Source organism: Curcuma longa, chromosome 14 (genome assembly GCF_044706935.1).
Source record: "Curcuma longa cultivar G26 ecotype Majalengka, Jawa Barat chromosome 14, ITB_CL_G26_1.1, whole genome shotgun sequence".
Classification (NCBI taxonomy): Eukaryota; Viridiplantae; Streptophyta; class Magnoliopsida; order Zingiberales; family Zingiberaceae; genus Curcuma; species Curcuma longa.
In genome coordinates this window covers 4,559,873-4,585,519 of record NC_133874.1, presented here as the reverse complement: position 1 = coordinate 4,585,519, position 25,647 = coordinate 4,559,873, and the positions used below count along the sequence as shown (strand labels likewise).

The 25,647-nt window shown below is 36.0% G+C and overlaps 2 protein-coding genes and 2 non-coding genes across 8 annotated transcripts in view; all 4 read right to left on the bottom strand.

The window, feature by feature from the left end:
- The window catches only part of LOC141845521 (uncharacterized protein At5g08430-like), a 37,281-nt gene extending 22,346 nt beyond the window's left edge, over nt 1-14,935 (bottom strand). For 3 of the 5 annotated variants that reach the window (XM_074733577.1, XM_074733578.1, XM_074733580.1), the window contains exons 1-6: nt 14,635-14,935; nt 9,992-10,071; nt 3,563-3,759; nt 2,353-3,238; nt 1,139-1,260; nt 849-908 (exon numbers count right to left, since the gene is read on the bottom strand). In XM_074733577.1, coding sequence (XP_074589678.1) covers nt 849-908; nt 1,139-1,260; nt 2,353-3,238; nt 3,563-3,759; nt 9,992-10,071; nt 14,635-14,723 — 1,434 coding nt within the window. In that variant the 5' untranslated portion in view covers nt 14,724-14,935. Of the gene's footprint in view, nt 1-848; nt 909-1,138; nt 1,261-2,352; nt 3,239-3,562; nt 3,760-9,991; nt 10,072-14,634 lie in introns of those variants that run through there. The other 2 variants (XM_074733581.1, XM_074733582.1) reach the window with 2 other exon arrangements.
- Nucleotides 14,936-22,216: 7,281 nt separating this feature from the next.
- On the bottom strand, nt 22,217-22,298 carry TRNAS-AGA (transfer RNA serine (anticodon AGA)). Its single transcript has one exon. It is a non-coding gene; the product is annotated as a tRNA-Ser (tRNA).
- Nucleotides 22,299-23,687: 1,389 nt separating this feature from the next.
- Nucleotides 23,688-23,769, bottom strand: TRNAS-AGA (transfer RNA serine (anticodon AGA)). The gene has a single exon. It is a non-coding gene; the product is annotated as a tRNA-Ser (tRNA).
- Nucleotides 23,770-24,276: 507 nt separating this feature from the next.
- LOC141844683 (uncharacterized) lies at nt 24,277-25,145 on the bottom strand. The gene is made up of 2 exons (XM_074732683.1): nt 25,068-25,145; nt 24,277-24,971 (listed from the first exon to the last, which is right to left on the bottom strand). Exons 1-2 carry the CDS (start codon nt 25,122-25,124, stop codon nt 24,354-24,356), a joined length of 675 nt encoding a protein of 224 aa, XP_074588784.1. The 5' UTR covers nt 25,125-25,145; the 3' UTR covers nt 24,277-24,353.
- Between the last annotated feature and the right edge of the window lie 502 nt (nt 25,146-25,647).

Sequence of the window (25,647 nt, the reverse complement as noted above, 5' to 3'; positions counted from 1 at the left end):
AAGTGGAAATTACAACCCTGACGTATGACAGTTGAATATTATTTTGAAGTGTTCTTTTTTCACTTGGGAGGAAGACTAGAAGGATCAAAATTTGAATATGATAAAACAATGTCAATATCCATAAATGATCCAATTATGAATAATGTGATTATGCAAGCAAATTGAATCTCATTGGAGAAGAATAGATAGTGTAATTTTAGAATTTTTGTTGGCTAAGGTGGGAGAGAAGATTTATTATAAATTGGTACATACTATAATATTTTTACAAGATACCTTCCATTCCATCTTCCCTTTTGTGTGGGTGTGGGCAGGTGTGCATGTGTGGCTTGCGTTAAAAAGATTAATATAACCATATAGCCCTCAAGAACAACAAAATCGAAGTATATATATAATCCTTTCAAGTAGACAGAATAATAGTGACGTCTTTCTCCTCCCTTCTGTCCTATTCTCCCTTCCCTAGCGCTCTTCCTTGCTTCTGTCATTTCCTCCCTTTTGGCAAACACGTGTAAACTAGATCTTAGTATAAAATTAATCCTAGTGCTAAGTTTGTATACATACATAGAATCATTCCCCAAAAAATTTAACATCATAAATAAGAAGGATACAACACCGATAACAACATCATCTGGCACATAAACAAGATTGAGCCTCTTTAAGAAAATGAACACTAAGAACCTTTGACTTAACACCTTCTATGGTGCACAATAACAATTATCAGAAGAACAGAGGCATATTAAGAAATATTTCGTAATGAAAGAAAAATTAGAGAAACACAGTACAAAATATCAGAAATGGGCATAGAGAAATATTTCATTATAGAAAATGGAATCTTGGAGGAATGAACTTACAACAGTAGGCCTATTGAAAACGCCTTTATTTGCTAACTTGCGTAAATCTTCACATTCATCCTACAAAAAAATTATGCAACTCTTAAACAAGCATTTCCAGATTCCTAGGAGAATAAAGATATTATAATATGCATATGGACTTCAAGATTAGCCCAACAAACCTTAAACAACATTTATAGACAACTAGTATACCTTACAGAGTGTGATGAATTAAGTTAGAATTTCAAAAGTAAATAGAATATTTTTTTTCAACAATACACATTCAATTATTCAAATACCATTGTGCATACCTCCTGAAAGTCATCATCAGATAGCATACACATTGGAACATCCTTGTGCATATTGGATACACGTAGAACCATAGCAGTGGACATTTCCCCTATCTTGTATGTTTGAGAGACATTTTTAACACCTGTCAAACAGAAACATAGTTTGTTTGCAATTCAGTTTCATATCATCCCTTGTCACATTTTGAGATTTGGTAAGCTTGAGATCAATGAAAGGATTTACAATTAAAATATGTAGCTTTTTAGGTCTAAACACCCTCCCAAGGTTTAAAGTATCTTTCCTTTTAGGGTTTTGATCGGTGGCCAAAATTGTAAAGTTTTGGTACTGTAATATGTTGACACTTAACATACATCGAAGCATGCTGAAACCAATTCATGTGGATTTTATTCTTTTAACCCCTTATACTTGGGTTTATTTCCTTTTAAAAATAGACTATAGCAATTAGATAGCAAATTAAATAAAATTTTACCACACTTTCTAAGATGTGGTCCTGTGGATGCTAAGATGAATTCAAATATTCAATTAAGTTTTATTCTTCTAATCCCTCTCTACTTATTTTTTTACTTTAAAAGTAAGAAAATAAAAAATTGATAGTTAATTAAGTTTAAAATGACATTACAATATCATGTCACCTTCTAGTCCGCACACTTCAACATGTATTAGAGCATAATGAGATGAATTTACATAGTTTCCCTCTTGTAATCTTCTTTCATTTAAGTTATTTGATACTAAAAATAAGATTATAGCAATAAGATATTTTCTTGAAGTAAAATTTCAGAGAAACAAAGTAAAAAAGACATGTTAACTAACAAAAATTAGCACAGATGTTATTAATCGAATTCATTTTAACTCATCTTGAAACGTTTTGACTTGTGTTGAAGTGTGCTAATTGTCAACATGGTATGGAACTTGGCATGGGAAGCATGGGAGTGGATATTCATGCCAACTATATCGGGTTCCAATAATTAACCGAATTGTGCCCACGCTGCCCAACAGAGCTCAAAATTTCAAGTCATGCACTGCATAGTTAGTAGTATATTTTGCACCCAGAAGCAAGAAAACTATCTGAAATTTCCTAATACTACATGCCAAAAACATTGTTGCCTCACCGCCAGTTCAGTTCAGTTGTTCAAAGGTTAGAGCTAACAACATTGCTCAATATAGAGAAGGACAAAAATGTCATTAAAAAATTGAAATGCATGAAAAAAGGGCAAACCTGTAACCTGCCCGAGCTGGTACATCTTTTCAGGCAGAGAGTAGAAATATTTAGGATCAAGTTTGACTCTCACAAAACATCTAGAAACTTTGGCTTCAAAGGTATCAGGATCTTTAAGAAGTTCTACAATTAAAGATCGCCTCATATAAACCAAATTGATGTTCTCACTAACTATGGAGGCATAGTGAGATTTATACAATGTAGAAAGGTCTCTCTTTTGATTCTTCAGATGTGATGTATCAAATTGGTAATCATTGGCTGTATTCCGTTTCTTACGCCTACCAAATGCATCATCACCCTCTTCCGAACTAAAAGACAACTCATCATCTGAGTTATCACTTGAAGCAAAGTGACTTTCCAGTAAGCTGTATATTTTGTGAAATTTCACTTTCTTCTTTCTGAATAAAGTGTGCAGCCGTTCATCACATATAACATTCTTTTTCTTCTTATCATTAGGATCATGAAGTTTGTTTTCTTGAATGTAATCCTTTACAATTTCACACGCATCCAACTGTGTAAGTGGTTCTTTTGTATCCTTACCGAAAGATGCAAGAAAGCCAATCAGCTCTACTGAACCCCAACCGACAAACTCCTTTCTCTTTGGCCTGGATCTCTTTTGCCGCTTTTTTGATCTAACAGATGTGCCTTTCAAATCCTCAAAAATTGCCAACCCATTATTGAAATTGTCTTTAAACTCATCATAGTCAGATTCCACCTCCTCAAATCCATCTGAATCTGATCCAGCCTGACAATTTTCACCTCTTTTAAGAAGAGCATTTGCTGTCTGAAGATCAATAAGTGTCAATTTTTCCTGATCCTTGATGATTTCCCAATAATCCTTGAACAAAAACTCATATGTAGTGGTATCTTCAAAGTCTACCTTTACCTGGAGAAAATGGCTTTCAACCCAATATGAACATATTTACTTAGAATATTAAAAAGTAGTGTGTCGTAACATCAATATCACACCATTGGAAAGAGAAATATCAACAAACCAAATCACACTACTTGCATAGCCAGCTCTTTGTCTTCATTAAATGAGATATTGCATATGAGGCAAAAGAATCATGAATTTGAAAGCTATGTTGAAAAGATACATAAATGTTTCTAATAAAGATTTTAAATCCATTTAAAATCAACTATGACTGCATAAATGCAACTACCAAAGAAATTCATGCATTATCTATTAAGAAATTTATACAAAGCATACCCCATCTGAATCAACATCCATATTTCCTTCAATTAAAATTGCTAGCTTCAAACAGTGACTACAGAAACCTTTTGCCTTTTTCTTAACTTGCACAAAAACAGCTTCCTTTATACATGAGTTGGTGCCACATACTGACCTTGGGCAGCAATAACATTGGATAGCAGCTGCTCTTTTACAAATACAGCAATAATGCCAACCTATCACATAGATTGGTATCAGCAAAGACATCTATGTCAAACCAAAGTGAAGCATGATAATCAAAACTTAAATGCAGTTGTAGAAGATTATCTCATTGTCTCATTTTAAGGGGTAATAATAGTAGGTCTAGAATAGAGTAGCAGCAGAGCTCCATACCACGTTACACCTTTCATGTTAGCGTTGCATTTATTGTTTACGCTTTTGCATGTGCATTTTATGTTGCTTTAGCTCCACAATACAATGTTACATATATTCAGTGACGCTTGTATTTTAATGTATACAATGTTACATTTATTGTTTACGCTTTTGCATGTGTATTTTAATGTATTTTACATCTATTCGCCCTCTCTAGCCAGCCATACCATACACAGTCTTCCAAACTCTTCTTATTTCTTGGTTGTGTAGCTTAATTAAAGTGAAATGGAGGCGTATAAGTTGTTATAACCTGGTAGTGTCGCCAAGGCCCAATTTAGTTGACACAAACTCTCCAAGGTTCATCAACACACTATTCCAGAGAGAAAAGTTGGTTGAACAAACTTTACTAGATTGGTCGACCCAACTTTGTATCATTATTGGTCAATCCAACCTTCCATTAGACATCATTTATAGAGTGACACATTGAGTCTATATGAGATGATCCTTTCAGTTCAACCACAATCAAGATCTTATGGAGGTGATAGAGACTGCCAGGACATAGAGGGTGTAAAGGTGGGCAAGGAAGAAAGTGCCCTGTATAAGAGGCTCAGATATGCTGACATGGCAGTATATTTATAGTTCTTTTTTCAATCTGACCGTTATGCTGACATGGCAGTTCCGGGCGCTTGAAAACCTAACGAACGCTTGGATTCGTCGAACCCAATCCACTGTGGCAACGGTCCTCTAACGGGTATGGATGATTCCTCGCGATCCAGACACCTGGAACCCTCTCAGAGTGCCTAAACTCCGCTGACGTGGACTAGCGCCCAGAATGAATCCAGGCGCCTGAACTTCTAGGCACCCGGAATGGATCCAGGTGCCTAAACGTCAGGGCACCTGGAACGGTCAACTTCATGTTGACCATTTTCCTCCTCCGTTCTCTGTTCTGTCTTGGTCGTCTTGCGCAGTCTTTCTTCCAGCTTCTCGTCCCTCGGATGCACCAAGCTCTTCCGGCTCGCTCTTGTGCATCCTTCTCACTTCGTCAAAATACTTTTCCGCAGCTTCTCGTACCTCGAATGCACCGAGTCCTCTAACGGGTATGGATGACTCCTCGCGATCCAGACACCTGGAACCTCTCAGAGTGCCTAGACTCTGCTGACGTAGACTAGCGCCCAGAATGAATCTAGGCACCTGAACTTCTGGGCACCCGGAATGGATCCAAGTGCCTAAATGTCAAGGCACTTGGAATGGTCAACTTCGTGTTGACCATTTTCCTCCTCCGTTCTCCGTTCTGTCTTGGTCGTCTTGCGTAGTCTTTCTTCTAGCTTCTCGTCCCTCAGATGCACCAAGCTCTTCCGGCTCGCTCTTGTGCATCTTTCTCGCTTCGTCAAAATACTTTTCCGCAGCTTCTCGTACCTCGAATGCACCGAGCCCATCAGCTCTGTTCCCGTGTCATCCTTCGCTCACTTACTTCTTCTACCAAAATTCGTCATCTTACGTGTGATCTCCTAAGTCCCTGTGCACTTAGACACACATGTCAAATATAACCAAGACCTAATTTCAGACTTATTTAACCACATATCAAAACACCACTGGAGTACTAACAATCTCCCATTTTTTATGTTGGTCAAACTAAGTTAGAAATTAGGATAAATAATAAAACATAATAAACATGAACAAGCATAATACAATAACAAAATAATATAACTATATTTTTACTCCCCTTGCATTTATGCCTAATTTTTTAATTTTTATTTCTCCTCCTTTTGACAACAAAAAAAAGCACTGGGGTTGTACATAAAAATGTGATACTAATTATTCGGATCATAAAAATTTCTAAAATTTTAACTAGATATAGATCAAAATTTCCTTAATCATGAAATTTTAATTTTTCACCAAAAATGCATTTTAATTAATTTTCAAATTCCAAAATCCATGATTTTCGTTTAATAATTTTTTAAAAACATTCAATCATTCAAAAATTCTGAAATTTTATGATAATAGAAAATATATCATATTTTCATAGAAAATAATTTTACTAACAAATTTCTTTTATTCAAAATATTCAAAGAAAATTATTTTTGAGTCAACCATAAAATAAAATAAGAAAAACAATTTCTTGGTTGACAAAAACAAAAAAAAATATTAATAGTAAAAATTGATTTTGAAATCCAAAATAAATTTAAACCTACTTGATTTATCAAATATGTTTCTAAACTAAGCCATTTTGGAACTTTTCTAAAAGTACCAAAATAAACTAAGCCATTTTGGTACTTGATTTATCATTATATTTTGATCATGTGTACAACTTATCTGAACAAGTAGAAAATTTTCTTAATGTTAAAGAATCTACCTGGTCCCTTAATCTTAAGTTGTCAATTTTTAGTTTTTCATTTTCTTGCTTAAGACATGAACTAGTTAATTTATTTTCTAGCTCAATATTGGTTCATTTTAGATCCATGTATTTCTTTCTAACTTTACATAATGACCTAGATAACATTTTAATTGCATCGTAAAGTTGCTCAGAACGCAGGTTACGTACCTCACTTACCATTTCGGATTCATCGGTTAAGGCTCCCCCTGCATTATTGTTTTTGTCATTGGATCCTACTTCTGACTCTTCTTCTTACGTCGCCATCAGTGCAAGTTCAGCTATTTGCTCTAACTCTGAGTGTTCTGAATAATCGTCCCAAGTTACTCTCAGATTATTGTGTTTGGGTTTTATCTTTACTTTCCCCTTTTCTTTGATTATCTTCTTAAGCTAGAGGTAGTTTTCCTTGATGTAACCTTCCTCACCATAGTTGAAACACCTTACTCTTCTTTTTTCCTTCCTTCTTAGCAACCGTGAGGTCTGTTTCTTATTGAACTTGTCAAATGAAAAAACTTTTTCATTTTCTTTACCAAATAGGCCTTCATCTTCATCTATTGAAGATTCCAAATTTGACTCGCTTTGCCTTGCTTTTAGTGCTAGGTTGTAACTTTTCTTCTCTGTTTCTTTTAAACCTACACATTTTGATTCGTATAATTCTAAAGTAAAAAATAAATCTTCTAAACTACTTACCTCTAGATTCTTCGAAATATGATAGAAATCTACTATAGACATCCACTTTGGGGTCCGTGGAAACTCGTTGAATGCATACCTTAGCTCGGTTTGACACTCTTTCTACGAGGTTGTTGAGACCGATGATTATTTCTTTAAGCTTCGCATATAGTTAAGTCACCTTTTCTCCCTTTTCTAGCCGGAGATAAGTTAGTTGATTCCTCAATAAGTCTCTTCTAGCTAGCTGTATTTCTAAGGTCCCTTCGTGAAGTTCTAGGAACTTTTCCCAGAGGTCTTTCGTCGAATCGTAGTGGTCTATCCGGTTGAGTTCTTATACTGGTAACACATTAAGAAAATGGAACTCTTCTTTACCATTGGCTGTGAACTCATCTTGGTGCTTTTTGGTCCATCGCAGTTCATCGAGTTCTTCTCTATCCTCATTCCTGGGCACTTTGAAACCATTTTTAATACACAGCATTATTTCAAAATTCGTTTTGAAAAATACTTCCATTTTTCTCTTCCAGATGGTGAATTCACCCTCGAACTTTGGTGAGTGGATGTTTGATCCGGCCATTCCTCCCGATCTAATTTCTTAGTTGACGATTAGTCCTTCTGAGCGGTTCGGCTCTGATACCAATTATTGGTGCAGCGGAGGTTGTTCGTGAATCGCTAGAGGGAAGGGGTAAATAGCGACCTGTAATAAAAGTGGCATCTTTCTCTTGCTAATATTTTTAGCAAGGACACACTAATTAAAATATAAATATAACATGAAATAAAACACGAGGCAAGGGATTTACTTGGTTACCACCCTCGAGTTGTTAGTCCAAGACTATGAAAGTACTCGCCAAAATCTCCTCGTCGGAAACAATCCAAAGGTGGAGAAACCTCGTACAACAGTTGAGAACAAAACAATTAAAGCAAACTGAACGAAACAATTAAAACCGAGTGTGTGAATTGTTCTTCGAGCTTCAGTCAATTTATAGCTTTTTCTTCGATCTGATCATTGTACTAATGTGGAAGTTCCAGACACTTAGATTCGTCGAACCTAATCCACTCTGGCAATGATCCCCTAACGAGTCTGGATGACTCCTCGCGATCCGAGCACCTGGAACCTCTCCGGGCGCCTGGACTCCGTCGACATGGACTCCATTCTCATCCACTTCGGCAACGGCTCGCGCTGACTTGGAATGGGTATCTAGGCACCCAGAATGGATTCGGGCGCCTGGACTTCTAAGCGCCCGGAATGGATCCAAGCGCCGAGGCGCCCAGAATGGATCCGAGCATCGAGGTGCCCAGAATGGATCCGAGCGCTTGGAATAGTCAACTTTGTGTTGATTATTTTCCTCCTTCATTCTCCGTTCTGCCTTGGTCATCTTGCACAGTCTTCCTTCCAGCTTCTCGTCCTTTCGATGCACCGAGCCCTTCCGACTCGCTCTTATACATCCTTCTCGCTCAATCAAAGTACTCTTCTACAGCTCCTCGTACCTCAAATGCACCAAACCCGTCGGCTCCTTTCCCGTGTCATTCTTCTCACTCGCTTGCATCTTCTGCCAAGGTTCGTCATATCTTATGTGTGATCTCCTAAGTCCCTGTACACTTAGACACACGTATCAAATACAATCAGGACATAATTTCAGACTTATTTGACCACATATCAAAACTTCACTGGGGTACTAACATTTACGCTTTGTTTGGGAGGAGGTGATGTAAGGGGAAGGAAGGGTAAATAAGGGAGGGGAAGTTTGAACCTTATTTGTAAAGGAGTGAGGGAAGATGAGGGAAGGATAGAGAAGGGTAAGTTTTAACCTTCCTTACCCATGAAAAGGGAGATTTTTTTACACTCCAATTTGAGGTGTAAGGAAAGGGAAGGTAACTCTAAATATTATTTGTTCCAATTTTATTTGTGTTTTAACATATTAATTCTTAAATAATTTATTTAACCTAAAATTTTTAAATTTCTCTAGCTGAGCACGATCTTTTCACTCCTTTCATATCAATAAATTTTTATAGAAATATACATAAAAATATTAATTTATCCTTTATCGTACCAAAGTATATAGATTTTATATTTTGCATGTTTATTGTATGTCTACTCATTATTTTTTTAAATTATTTTATTTATTTAAGTCGTAAATATTAATTTTAGTTGGTCTCACAAGGTGGTTTTGATAAGAAAAATCTTATATTGGTTTAATGAGCTATACATATTTTTTTCATATGTAGATTTATTTTAAGAAGTAAGGGTATTTTTGTAATTTTATATATTTAACTTTCATTCCCTTTCCTTTCCTCCCAAACAAGGTAACACATGTTACGTTAATGAACCTTCCCTTCCTCCCAAACAAGAAGAACATAAATATTTCCCTTCCCCTCCCTTTCCTTCCCTTCCCCTTCCTTTAATGAACCTTCTCTCACCCCATCCAAGCAGAGCGTTAGGATCCAAGAGGAGTCTATACAAAACTTTATTTTTTAGTACTTATTCTAAAATGAAATGGCTTTTATTAATGAAGAACGTTTTAAAATCTATTTTACTTGTTTTTTTGTTTCTTTTATGCTGAGGAGAGGGAGCAGCCTAGGCATCGCCCATTGATGCCTCTACTCAAGCAACCACACTAGTTGCACATAGGATCACACTCTATGACAAGATCTTAGAGGCATGACATAAAATGCAATGTACCTTTCCATGAAAATGTCATGGAATAACTGTATCAGTTTCCTCAAATTTAGTAACTCTAGAGAGAGATTATTTTCTAATAACCTGGTGATAGCATGGATTTCTCTTCCCATTGAACTTGACAAGAGAAGCACAATTTTCCAACTTTTGGCACAAAATGTTTCAATTAGGTGGCTATTATCGCCTTCAAAATTCACCACAGGTTTATTTGCTACATTTTTACTCATCAACTAAAAGTTTTGTGCTCCAACTTCAAAACAATTATACAGTAAGACGCTTGTCCAAACAAGAAGTAAATACTATGTATCTGTTCCTAGCATACGAAACTTGCAAACAGCAACTGATAGAAAAGATGTATAGGAACAGGGTTTTAGATATTTACCACATGTCCAGCATTCATCACTCTCCAAGAAGATCGGGTCCTTATCTAAACAATCAGGATGGTAAGCCTTAAGACAATTCCTAGAAGGACCATTGAACGATTTAGTACTCTTTGTTCCAGAATATCTCTTGATCTTAATTTTACATTTTTCACAGGTAAGCAAAAACTTTACAATGGTCCAAACTATTCAAGATGCAACATGCTACAGCCAATAAAAAAGAATATTCCAATTTATCATGCATGTACAATTAAAAATAATTCCCATAAAGACAAACTTCCAATTGTATAAAAGTTGAAGATAATAAGATGTCAAAACATATTGCACAGAACTACCAGTATACAGAATGGGATGGTCCCTTGTATATTTTTTTTTTTACCGTGCCATAGTTTCGATCTTTAACTGAAAAGATATTATTCCAGTATTGTACTGACGCTCCAATGTATAGTATCGATGACAGATTGGAGGTTAAAAGAGGAAGGGAATGAAGTAAACGAAGGAGATCTATACTGAGTGGTATCGAGTTTTAGTAATTTACAAAATGATATGTTTTGACTCTTTCGCCCACATGGTACAAGATTTAAAATCATGTTTGACACAAACAATGTCTCCTTCCAATGCTTCATCTCCTTCCTTTTCAATTTTAATCCGTTACCGGCACTATACATTGGAACATTGGCACAATACCAAACCAATATCGTCCCATTCAAATATCGAAATTTTGACACGACTCGAGATTTTAAACCTTGGTTTGACATTTAAATGACGAGTTGATGTGCAAAATGGACTCACAAGCATTAGAATCATCCAAAGATCAATCTGTCTAGCTTAAACGTGTTCGCTCATTTTTTAAAACTCATAATGTTATCCTTGTGTTCTATGGCTCAAATTTCTAAGATGTTTTTAAACTAAGATTATATATATCTATATAACCTTTTAGCAAAGAACTATAATAATTTTATTTTCAAATTCATATGTTTTCATAGGATTTCCCAAGAAAAGCTACCTTCTTATTTTGTTTACTACCAACTTGCTAAAATTATGAAAACCTAAATAGTCTAGTCTCAAACTATATGAATTCTAATAAAAAAACACTAAAGTTCTCATTTATAGGGTGTTTCATCCAGATTCTAGATTTCAAGTTTTCTTACAATGATTAACATCCTCCTTCACTCTTTAACATTTTCCTGTAGTTAAGAGATTTCTTCCATATTTTCTTGACACAATCTTCTACCTAACTCTTTAATAGTCTACTCTCAAACTGTATAAATTTTAACAAAAGAACAGTGTTTCATCCAGATTTTATATTCTATGTTTTCTTACAATGATTAACAACTTGCTTCACTCTTTAACATTTTTCTCTAGTTGAGAGACTTCTTCAAAATCTTCTTGATTCAATTTTTACCTAACTAGTATTATTCCCTTATCATATGTATTATATATATGCTTGTATCAGCAAGCTGAATAAATGCCTAACATTTTCATACTTGGAAAAATAATATATAAGAGTTACTAGAAAATTAATATGGTGGATCATATGTAAAAATGGCATCAAGAAGAGTACATTGGTATGTAAAAAAGTCATATAATAGTATAATTTCTGGTGTTAGAAGGTAGAACTATCAAGGTACAACTACTAAATTTCATATAATTGTTGTCTCATCGACATTTAGTTATGAGTCTATATCATTATAATAATGTGATAAAAGATAAGTATGATAAATTTTGTTACCAGTACTAGAACTATTGTAAGTGTGACGAATGATTTTCCAATGGTTATAAGTTTAGATCAAGGGACAACCAATGCTCCCTATCTTATTTCCACTAGCACTAGATAACCTAACAATTTGATATATGTTATTTAATGGCAATATTGAGTTAACTAATATATTAAATCAAATTCAAAGATTAAAAACTTATGGATTTTAAGATAGTAGAATTAAAATTAAATGTGAAATGTAATTTAAGTAATAAGAAAAGATTAATGGAGTAGTTAGGATTGATGGAAAAGAATTCATTGTAACTGAAAGTTTTAGACAACTTGAACAATTATTTAACGAGGGATATTAAAAAAGACATCATCGATAAGGCAAAGAATGGATTGCCAAAATAGCAAGGAGTTTCTGAAACCTTGTGTGATTGTTGTATTCCTCTAAGTTAAAGGAAATTTTTATAAGACCATATGATACATCATATGCTATGAAACAAATGCTAGGTAGAATAGAACTATAATAAAAAAATAATGTAGTAGGAATAAGAATAGTATGATGCATGCATTGAGTTACTAGAAATGACAAAAAATATATTGAGATGGGAAAACCATATTTGAAGGTGACCAAGAGATTGTATAGTCAAAAGAGTTAAATTTTATTAGTCAATGTAATAAAAATGATTTAATTAATTTGAATATGAGTAGCATATAATAATTCATTATGCTTAATGAAGGGATAAAATCCAAGCAGTGAATCTTAAATCATTAACTCACACATGGTTTAATGATAATAATGAAGAAGAAGATATTTTTTTTAATTCATACATTAGAAACTAGATTCAATTATTAGTCTCATCTTGGTAGGTGTTATTTTGAAATTTGATGAGATTTTATTCAAAAAAATCACAAAACATGAGATTTTGAGACTATAACGTTAACGTAATATGTATCTTCAACAATTAAAGTGTAATAGTTGAAAGTCGAATGTTGAATTGTGGGGGGAAAATTAGAAATTAGTAGTTTCAAGATGAACTAAAATTAAATATGTGAAATATAGTTGCAATAATAAGAAAGGATTTAGAGCACAATTTAGTTGGATGGATAAAATTTTTTATGTTTTAAATACTTTAGGTGTATCATTCGCCAGGAAGGAGATACTAATAAATATATTATTAATAGGGAAAAGTGGACAGTTGATATAAAGAGGAGCTTATAGTTGTGGAATTATTGCAAGCCTATTATATTTGGCCAATGAATAGTTCTACAAGATTGCAATATGACCAACCATATTTTATGGACTAGTATTGGATTGTTAGGAAACATGTATTAAAAAAATAATCCAATAAAAATGAGATTATCAAGATGGATATGAGGATTACTAAAGAGAATAAAATAGAAAAAAAAAATCATTAAGTTGAAATAATTAGGTGCGCTACAATAGGTGATTAAAGAAAGAGAATAAGTTGGAATGGCATGGAGGCATGGACAAGTTCAATGGTAATAAAGATATACTTGAACAAGTTGAATCAATTAAAATGGAAGATGTAAAGGATGCATGGAGATCTAAAATACTTTATATGTTGTATAGGAAAATAATTAGTTAATTTGAATATTGAGAGAATATAGCTACACATAGATCTCAATCGAGGGATAAGATTAATATAGTTGACTACACAAACTTAGGCAACAACTAAAGAAAGAAAAGTAATAGAACATATAACATGGATGGACTTGGACATATAGAAATTATTTATGATATTTTCTATTTACAAGTATATTTTATGATATTTGAATCTATTATTCAACAACAAAAAATCGATGAGAACATCGTTAATAGGAGAAATACTTAAAGGTAAAAATGAATGGAGGCTTCTAGATTGTCATGCGCTTGCGGAATGGTCCTTAAGTAAAAAAAAACAAAAGAGAGAGGGAGAGAGAGAGATTTTATAAGATTGTGGTGTGACCAATTATGTTTTATGAGCTAGAGCATTGACAACAAATAAACAATAAAAAATGGTAGAGATAACCATGCAAGAGAATGTGTGAGGTTGCATTGCAAGAAAAAAATTTTAAATCTATATATATATGAGCAATCGGGTGTAGCTATGAAGAAAATATAATGAGAGAAAACATATCGACGATATGGTATTCACATATTTAAGCATGACCCATAAATTGCATAGTTATGCAAGTTGAACTAATTAAAGTTGACATATGAGAGATAAAGGAAGATGATCTACTTAACTGAAAGTGATCTAATTGTCTTGCATAATACTAGATAGCAGCGATAACCTAACAGTGTGTTCAATTTCAAGATAAGAAATTTATATGCTAGATCCCAAATAGTAGTATGTTGAACCTCTCTCATTCTGCCATGCAAACAATCAACTGTTTGTAGAATCAGTGGACAGAAATCAATATAGGAATGCATGTAACATAACCACATTACTAACTCAGTGCATGCCGAGATGGGATTGAATGGCAGAACTCACTGCCAGAAAATCAAAAGTTCTGCTGAAGATGGGAATAAATGGGAGAAATCGCTACCAGAAATGGGAATTGCGCTTTTTTCTGCAGGGGTGAAAAAAAATTGAGCTGTATCCAATTACAAACAGGAGGAAGCCCTACCAAAAGGATATCTGAGGTACCAACCGAAGGAAAAAAAACATTTTTTGAGAAAAATTACAACACAAAAAGAAAATGCAATTGTCAGCACACGAACACCAAGAGAAGAATCTTTATTATGTGTATCTACGTGAAAAGAAAACGAAGAATGATACAACAATCCATAACCAAAACTATAAAAAAAAAAATGAGAGACGAATTATGCATGGGATTGACCATGCTAACATAGAATAGCGGTAAGAAGTTCATGTAGAAAAAACACCAAAAGATATACAAGTAAAAAGAATAAGAGAAAGAAACGGAGGTCACCTGAAATCGCACACCCGTAAATTTCCCCCATCCTTGCAAATGAAGCAGTAGTCCTCCGCTAAATCGTCCTTGTTCGGCTTCTTACTCATCTTAAACCCACGTCACTTACGTTTTAAATCGACTCCTCTACCTTGATAAGGATCCCTAAAACCTCGAAAGATTCCAAGATCCAGGCACAACCAAAAAAGAAGCACAAACCCACCTCATTTTTCGGTCGATCGAACTGCGCTTCGAGCGACGATCAGAGAATCGAGAAGCAAGCATTCCTCTCCCAAATCAAAAACCAGGGGCTCCCATAGCAACGGACGACCCAACGACAAGGAGACTGTAACGGAGCGAGTTTGAGCCTCCAAGTCGAATTTATTCGGGCCGTCGCTTCATTTTGCGAAAATCTCATTTTTGCACCTGGACTTTATTCTTTTACAAACTATTTCCAAAAGTTTAGGTTATTCGGATTTGCTCCCTGATGATTAACAAATTTATATGCATTATTATTTAATTCGAAAGAAAATTTAAAAAAAAAACACACACACACATTATTAAATTGAATAGATAATACCTTTCCTAACATGTTATGACTAATTGTAATTTTTCAATTTATCTTTTTATAATACAATATATTTATAGGAATTTTTAAATACAATTAAAGGATGATAGATGTCTTGGTTGGTCACTGCGTGTGTGGATTTATCTTTTTTTGAATACACAATGTATATATATAGTTTATTCAAAAAATGATAAAACTTGAGTAAATATCAAATGGAAATTTTAATTTCTCTTGCATTACAATTAATGTGGAAAATTATTATAATATATATATATATAATAAATAAAATTTTTAAAAAATTCATTCGAGCACGTGCGTGGACGCGCCAAACACACAAGTGCGGCGCGGGCACGCATGAGCCTGGGAGGGCATGGGAGGCCGAGTGGCCTTTGGGCCTGGGCACTCCCACATGAACCCCTCCACCTTTGTTTAAAATGTTTTCCTTTTAATTTTAAAAATTCCTTTTAAGTGTTTTTATAAATATGATTTTATTTTAAAAAAATTCCAAAAAATGAGAAATTCTCAACGGCTATATAACAATCAATCGTCAAATAAAATTTCAAAAATTCCTCTACAAATACTCATCTATTTCTATAAATTATTTCATTAATCCGAATACATTATTCTACGTCATAAATCACTCTTAAAATCTTTTCTCTACTATTTTGATCATCTCAAATTTATTTTTAATTTTTATTTCTATATTTTTATTTTTTATTTGAAATGAATGAAAATGACAAGAAATTTTTAGAAATTTCATGAATTTTCAAAACATACGATCTTCCCAAAATTCATAAATTCCATCAAATTATCAATATTCTCAATTTACTTCTTCTACCCAATTTTCACCTCATTTTTCAAATTTCTTATTTGTTCCACAATATAGTTAAAATTTTCAAGATTTTGAAAATTCTTTATAGGAATACGCAATCCTTTACAAGGACACTTCGCTGCAACAAAAGATGGAATCCGTCATCTCAGAAGCTTTACAAGGTCGGTCACATGATCATCTGTGAGGAGGTAAATCGATAAGCTACAGTTGATCACTACGGAGGAGGACATTACCTCAGTTTCGATGAAATTCGACCCTTGTCTACTACAACAAATTTATTCTACAGTAACCAACTCGATCGTGTTCCAGGGGCAAAAGTGATGATTGAATACACTTCGCAAATGATAGAGGAAGGAGCAGCTTATCTTTCCTGATTGTCTATGTCAAGAGATTAGGTGGAGTTAGAATATTTAAAATGTGGTCTCAACTTTCAACTTTTAGTATTATTTTATTTTCTATTAATGTAATTTTTAATTAATGTAATGTAATTCTCCGGTCATTTAATGGAATTATCAATTAATTTAATGTAGCCGTTGAAAAGTAGCTATTATATTGTAATTCTCCTTGTGCTATGCAATTCTTCATTCTAAAAACATAACATTTGGCAAACACATATACTTAAATTCGTTTCCTCCGACATGTCTCCAAATTCCAGCAGCTCCACGAGTGAAAATGAAGTCTAAGTTGAAGTTGATGACCAAGGTTATGATCCGGGGAGGAACTAATGTTATTGATACTTCAACAAAGTCGAGAAATACTTGAAGCATATCAAAGTAATAATGAGATGCGGCGAAGAAGAAGGTTCGTCCAAAGAAATTGTAAAGCAGGGCACATGAGACTTGTCGATGATTATTTTTCCACAAATTCGGTGTATCCAAATCAAATATTTTGAAGATGATTTCAAATGTGAAGAGAGTTATTCCTTCACTTAATGAATGCACTCGAGAATCATTCATCGTATTTTCAGCATAGGGGTGATCAGGGGCGGATCCAGGATTTCATATTTGGGGGGCCATATTTGAGGTGTATAAATCTATGACTTGTGCAATAGGAGGACAAATTAACATGGATGTGTGTTGTGTGCATATGTTATAGATTTATAGGTGAAAAATTCTAAAGCCCCATTCAATTTGGAAGCAGGGCAAAGAAGACCATGTAATAAACTAATAATAATTAATAACTATTAAGATTTTTTTCCCTCTCACCGAGGAGGAATATTAATATATAGTACTTAAAACTCAAAAATAGTTTTTTGAGAGGTGTACGTATACTACGTTGATATTATCATCAATAACGCTTAACAGCTCTTTATAAATAAGTTGATGCAATTGTTCAATAATTTTAAATAATCAGATAAATTTAAAATATAATTAACGGAGATAATATTTGGACATGTCGATGAATTAACTTATTTATATAGTACGTATATATATATCATCTAACTTTAAATTTTTAAGGAGTTTATTAGTATTTGTAAAATTATATTTAGAATGCAATCTAATTTAATTATTTTATGTAAATTCCATTACAATTTATTAGCGACTTCATAAACCGAGCAAAAGACAAATAATACATTGATTCTAGGAAAATGAATCAGTCGTTGAGTTCTTACACTCGTTACCAGCAACGGCCTAGATCTTATAGGGACCTGGACGACGCTTCGGACCGGGATGAAAGGGACTCCGAACCGAACTGATAACTCGAGAACGAACCGGAACCAGCTTCGTCGGAACTGGAGAAGAGTCCCGCGAGCCGCTGGGGCACAATCTCGGGCGACAACTTCGCTGCTTCGCCCTCCTCCACTGCCGCCCTCCACCGCTGGTAGAAGAACCCCCCTATATGCCGGGAGCACCATCCCCCTCACTGCCTCCCTCACCTCCTCTCTCATCCCAACGTCCACCACCACCCACCCCGCCTGCGCGGCGCACGCCGCCTCCACCGCCTCCACAAATGCCCACATCTGCACCCGCGCCACTCCGGCGCCGACCTCCACTGCCGGAACCTCCGCTGCCAGGGGTCTCCGTGGGTCTCCGCGGGAACGATCACCCAGGGGTCTCCGTGGGCTGGGGGGGCCATGGCCCCCCCGGGTCCCTTACTACATCCGCCCCTGGGGGTGATTCGTCAATTGGCTTATAGAGTCCCTATCGACCATCTTGACGAGTACTTATGTATGGGTCAATCAATTGTCATTAACTGTCTTTTCAAATTATGCAAATATGTGATTAAAGTTAAACTATTTGGTGATTGATACTTAAGAAGATCGAATGTTGATGATGTTCAACGTCTTCTTCAAATGCATGATGAGAGGCACGACTTCTCTAGTATATTGGGCAACTTATGTGAACTAGGAATGGAAAATTGCCCAGTTGCTTGGAAATGATAGTTTATAAGAAGCCATATGGGCCACCAAAAATCGTGCTTGAAGTCGTCATGTCTCAAGACTTGTGGCTACCATATGCATTCTTTAGGATCGCCGATTCACACAATGATATTAACGTGTTGTACAATCTCCTATATTCAATAACGTATTGCAAGGAAATGCCCTGAAGATTAATTTCACGGTAGACAATACTCAATATATAAAGAGGCATTATCTAACATATGAAATATATTTGGAATAGACTACTTTTGAGAGGACTTTTCCTTGCCCGAAGGATCCCAATAAGAGGTTGCTCAAGGAAAGACAAGAGATTGTAAATAAGATGTCAAACATACATTTGGGGCGATCCAATCTCGATAGATAATTGTCAGAGATCATAACTTATAAAGTTATGATTGCAATCACAATCATATTTATCACTATTTCCATATATATTATTACTATATTTATCATTATAATTTCCATATATTATCTTGGCAATATTTATAAATAGGTTTGTGAGTCTACGATAATTATCAATAAAGTATCAATTATTTTCTCTCTATTCTTTCTCTTTATTCTTCATATGTCTCTATGTTTTAATATGGTATCAGAGCCACGATCCTTTGCACCTATCTCTTCTTCCTTTTTCTTTAAATAAAAAAGGTTAGCCCTTTACTTAGGTCCTCTCCTCGTTGTTGGTTTCCTCGATCTCTTCTCCGTCTCAGGTATGCGTCGTCACCAATAACAATCTTCTTCTTCTTCCCCATACTACCAAAATCAACAACAATCCTCTCCTTTCTATGCTGCGATCTAATTTTCTTTCCTCTGTTTAATTTTTTTTCATCTTGTCACCACAACTGTAGTTCTTATTTTTTCCTACACAACAACCCTACTGCTTCTTTTCTTTTACCTTAACACAACAATGTTATTTCTCACTTTTTATATTTTTCTACAATGCTTCTCATCATTTTTTTTCCTTGTAGAAGAATTAGAGTTTCGCTCCCCTCTTTTCTCTTTCTGTTGTGCTTTTCTTAAACGAGAAAAGTTGGTTATTGTTCCAGTTGGATGTCGAGAACGGTCAAGCCATCAATCAAAAATATACCACTCAATCGCTGCTGGTCCTATCGACGAGAAAGAGCTGAGCAAAGGGGTCAGTGAGGCGCCGGTGATTCCAAACAGACCACTCCGACGCTTAAGTCAGTAGAGAGTGAGACTGAAGAAGAAGTAGTATGCGTGTGTAAAGAATTTCAGAAAGCCTTTTATTCATATCTGTAGGGGTTTATATAGCAGCTGAAGGGAACATTCCTCTTGTCAAAGGAGCAGGCTGTGCACGATCTTCGAGAAGCAAAGTCTGTGATTAACTGTCAAATGAGCTGATAATACGACATTAAAGGCACCATCTCTGATGGTTTCCAACCATCCAGTGGCTTGACAGAACTGATTATTCTCATACGGTTGTAGATACAAGTGCAGAATTTAGAGAACCAAGTTTGGAAACCTAGTAATCGTCTTTATCCTTTTGACAGCGTTCACACGCTTGGCTGTCTTCTAATACCAAAATGTGGCCGAGAGGGAGATCGAACCCAAGCTAAGTAGATGGGTCGGACTGTTTGAGGATAAGTTCAGGAACGAGTGGCCGAGTGACATAGCTCGGCAAAGTGGACGATTGACAGAGCTGCTGAGTGACAGAGTTCGACAGAGCTGTTGAGTGACAAAGCTCGGCAGAGCTGCTGTGTGACAGAGTTCGGCAGAGCTAGCGAGTGATAGAGTTCGACAGAGCTGCCGAGTGACAGAGCTCGATAGAGTTGCCGAGTGACAGAGCTTGACAGAATGGTCGAATGACAGAGTGACCAAGTCAGAGTGGCCAAGTAACAGAGCTCGGCAGAGTGGTCGAGTGACAAAGCTGCCGAACTACTGAGTGACAGAGCTATTGAGCTGACAAAGTGGCCGAACTGCCGAGTTGCTGGGTGACAGAGTGGGCGAGATGACAAGAGTGACAGAGCTACCGAGCTGACAAGGTAGCAGAGTGGTCAGGTTGTGCCGAGCTGATAAAGCTGCTGAGTGGCAGAGTGACCAAGTTGACAGAGTAGTCGAGCTGCCGAGTGGCAGAGTGACTGAGCTGACCGAGGTTCACATATATAGGTCTTCAAATAAATTTTATTTTCTTTTTACTTCTGACACAACAGATCAATTTGATTTTTGACACACAAGAGCAATAGGATTCCGTCACATCAATTGTCATGGAGTTTTCTTTTTTTTTTCTCTCTCTCTCTTCCACCGTACGCTCCGCCGATCTCCTCTTCTTCTCTCCGCCAGCTAACTTTCTCCTTCTTTCTTCGAACCACCATCAAAAGTAAGTCTTTCCTTACTTCCTCTTGTTCTTGCTAGAATCCCACATCCACAGTAGCAAGAGCAATACCCAATAGCAACAAAAGCAATACCTTGTTGCTCTTTTGCCAACCTCCCTTTTTCCTATTTTTCTTCTAGCAACCACATCGTTGTCCTTTTTTCAGCTGGCCAACAACAACAGCAATGTCAGCGCTTGCAAAATTTTCACTTTTTCTTTTCCAACCAATAATAGCAATAGTCTTTTATCATTCTTTTTCTTCCTCAACAAGAGCTGCTTTGCAGCGACTTTTCTTCCATCGAATATTGTTTCTTTGTTAGCCATCTTCTGACCGACCAAATAACAAGCTTTTTTCAAATTTTACTCAGCAAACAGTAATAGATTTGCCTTCTTTCCTCTGTTCTAATAAATTTTGATTATCAGAATTACAGTCCTAACTCTTCTTCTTTCTCCAAAATCATCAAATTCGCTGCCCTCTACTAGAACTTCAGCAACAACAAAACTATAGTCTTCTACGGCTCTTTTTCTACTCATGGTCATTGTTTTAGAAGATGTTCAATGACAACCAAACTCGACTTTCCACATCTCCCAATTGAGTTGTCGGAAGGTAATAACGATAAGATAGTAGTCGAGGATATCAATCATAAATTGATTAAAATTTTTGATAACTTAGATTGCAATCGCAACCATATTTATCATTATTTCTATATTTATTATTATTATCGTATTTATCATAATATATTATCATGTTTATCATTGAAGTTTTCATATATTATATTGCCAATATGCATAAATAGACTTGTTAGTCTATGATAATTATCAATAAAGTAGTAATTATTTTCTCTCTATTCTTTCTCTCTATGTTTTAAATGGTATCATAGTCATAATCCTTCACACTTATCTTTTTTTTTCCTTTTCCTCTAAACAAAACGATGCTAATGAGTGTTTTAAATAGTCTAACATTTTCTAAATCTTTCATTCAAATAAATATCAGAAATTCATCCTTCAGATGTGTTTTTTTAAACAAAAAGAGAAGGTATCAAGATTAAATTAATTGACTCTCACCGAAAAAATGATGAAGCTATGCGTAGTGACAAATGATATAACGTATTGTTGTTTTAGGAAAAGGAAAATAACATAGGATTTCTGGAGTATAATTGAGTTGATTACGACGGAATAAAATTATTGAAATAGGTAAGAGTCAAATATCGATGAAGTTTTTCGATTTACTTCTGATCATGAAACTGATCGTGCATGTAGAATCGTTGAGTAATAGATTCTATCTTTTGTCAAAGAAAAATAAAAATATTTAAAAAATTGACATATTGTATATTAGATATAATAATACTACTGATATAAATATAAATAAAAAAGGATGTGTTCACAGTTCTGATAAAAATATGTATATTAAAAAGTGAAGATAATTTTTTTAAAAAACAATTCATTCTTCGGAGTAAAATTAATTATTAAAATTAAGTAACTTACAACGAAAAACGTGGTCGGCAGGATTCGAACCTGCGCGGGCAGAGCCCACATGATTTCTAGTCATGCCCGATAACCACTCCGGCACGACCACAAGATATCTGATAATCCACAAGATAAATATATAGAGGTATGTATTTCTAATTGCAAGGTTTTGCTAATATTAACTTCAGCAAAAGTGGAATCCACCACCCTAACAGCCCCACACAGTCAGATCCACGGCCATGTATAAGAAGGTAAATAAAAAAACTGCAGTTGACCATGATAAAGAAAGACATTTTGCTAGTATTAATAATTATGAACAAAATATAATTGTACTAATATTAGACGATATGTTCAAGGGATACATGTCGTTCCGTCCAAATTGGAGAGAATAGAACCAATTCTTCCGTGGAAATAGGAACACACTCTCGAATATATATCAACGGACTGAATATTTCTAGAACGGAACCAATATGTCAGAATAATTCTTAAACGGTTGTTAATATCTCGGATATCAACTGCTATAAAAAGGTAAGCCATGCCCATGGGTACATGTACGCATACATAAACCTTAACTTTCCCAAGTCATTAAACTTCTTGCGCCGAATCCTAACTTGAGCGTCGGAGTAGCTTGTCGGGATCCACCTCCGATGTCATTATAACTCTCTTTTTTAGTACTTTGCAGGCCTCTTCTTCTCCTTCCACAACCTCATCACAGGAACGTGCATATCGACGAGCCTTGAACCAGCATTTGAACCATCCACAGTGTACTGACCGAAACATTAGTATTCTGTTGCTCTTTCTCTACTAGTGGTCATTGTGTTAGAAGATTTGATTGGTTATATAGATAAAGAAGATATTTCATGACAACTAAACTTAATGTTTGACATCTCCCGTTGAGTTTGTCAGAAAGTAATGATGACAAAGATAACAGTCAAGAATTATCAATAATAAATTGATTTCAATTTTTAATAACTTACCATGTTTGAATTGCAATCACAACATATTTATCATTATTTCCATATTTATTATTACTATATTTATCATAATATATTATCATATTTATCATTATAGTCTTTGCAAATATGTATAAATAGGTTGGTTAATTAGCCTATGATGATTATCATTAAGATAGTAATTATTTTTTCTATATTCTTAGTATGTCTCTATGTTTTAATAGCAATCTTGCCTCTTAACATCGCACTATACCCTGGGGCATGAATTTATTGAGCATGATTGAAAGATGGTTAAGGATGCTTCAATAACACTAGGATCTTACTAATTGGGTTTCATTTAATTTGAATGTCTTGGTTGCAAATAGTATCACTTATTAGATATAATAATACTACTGATATAAATATAAATAAAAAAAAGGATGTGTTCACAGTTCAGATAAAAATATTTATATTAAAAAGTGAAGATAATTTTTTTTTATAAAAACAATTCATTCTTCGGAGTAAAATTAATTAATAATTAAAATTAAGTAACTTACAAGGAAAAACGTGGTCGGCAGGATTCGAACCTGCGCGGGCAGAGCCCACATGATTTCTAGTCATGCCCGATAACCACTCCGGCACGACCACAAGACGTATGATGGTCCACAAGATTCATATATATAGGTATATATTCTAATGGCAACAACTACTAATATTAACAATTATGAACAAAATAATTGTACTAGTATGTGACCAGTTGGGACTTGGATAAGCCATGAACATGCAGCTATATTATAGAATGAACACTGAGAATCATGTAGGAATTATGCGAGGATATTTTGACAAGCTTGGATGAATTGATTTAAACTCTAGATTTGATGATGTCATGTCTTTGTTACATGTGTGACACGTAGCTTATAGAATGCTTTAAGTGGAAATATACATGGAATGCTTAAACAAGGAGAATTGTCATTTGAGCAGTAGATTATTATTCCATCTGTGTGACAGGTATAAAGTTGATGACTCTGTTGCACAAGAAGAGAAACTCAATGCATAAACCATCTTCTAGTTGGAGAAATATAATCTATACCCTCCTTGTTATGTTCAAGGGATCGAAGAAGTATTAGACGATATGTTTAAAAAGTATATCCACCATTTAGTTCATTCATAACTTTATTGAAAATTATATATAAATATATATATATCATCCTTATTCAAGGTCTACACAATCTTCATGCACGTACGGTCTCACGATCTTCATAATACACCACAAAAGTCCTCCTCTTGCCCCTCCTACCGCCATCTCCATCCCCCCTTCTTCCCACAATTCGTATCACCTCCATCCCTCCACCGAACGGCAGCACCACCGACGACCTCCCCCTCGTCCTTCCTCCCGCCGGAGCCGCCTGCTGCGACCTACCGCCATCGAACAGGTTGCTCACAACCACCACCGCCCCGCGCGGTCCCGCGTCCACGGCCGCCACCGCCTCCTCGCAATCTTCCTCCCCCATCCCTCGGTCCACCACCGCGAAGTCCACTCCCCTTAGCCGCTCCACCGCCTCCCCCGGCCGCCCCGCCACCCGGCACTCCACCACGTCCGCCAGGCCCAACCCCTCGGCCTGCCTCCTCAGCAGCTCCCCCGCCTCCTTCTCGCGGCGCACGCAGACGACCCGCCCGCCCGTCTGCCGCGCCGCCGCCGCCAGCGCGATTACGGACGGCGACATGAGGCCGGGTTCCACGTCCACCATGACCCTGGCGCGGTTGCCGGCGGCGAGGGCGGAGATGTACTCCACGCACATGGGTTCGATGCCCACTTCCTCTTCCTCGTAGTACTCGTAGAATTCCTCACACTGTAATTCATCGCAACATCCAATCGCGCTTAATTAATCAATTGCTCTTCAATTCCAATCAAAAACAAATCTCTGCATACAAAATTAGAAACCGACCAGTTGAAGAGTGCGCAGGTAAGCTTTCATGGCGTCCACCGGCGACCAGCAACCCATTGTTCGACGATGGAGATGGAGATGGAGACGACGAGGAGATCAGAAGGCCTCGAGCTACCTCTTTATATATATCCAGAACGAGACGCAAACTGCAGAAAGGAGGTGGGGTCACGTTCGCATGTGACGGGTGGACGAGGCCGCGAACAGAAGCGGACGGCTGTCGAAGCTCCGCCTTTCGCGACGGACACGTGGGAGCATTCCACGCGCGCTCACGTGAGCAAAGCTGACACACAGACTCGACCAACCAGAAACCGACGCGTTAAATGGGCAGTTGGGCAATGTCAGCGCGCGCGCGCCTTCTTTCTCGTGATCGATTGACTTTCTTTCTCGTGTATTGACTTTGACTTGTGTTCGATCACGTAAAGTCGTACTTGCTCGTGGTGATCGAGACGAAGGCTTAAAACTGAGAACGAGTGTATCGATCTTTCTCGAACAATTTCATGTATCATCGCATTGATTACCGAGTTTCAATTCTATCTCTAAATATGAAGCATGTGAATCTCTGGAAGCAAGACTACTCTTG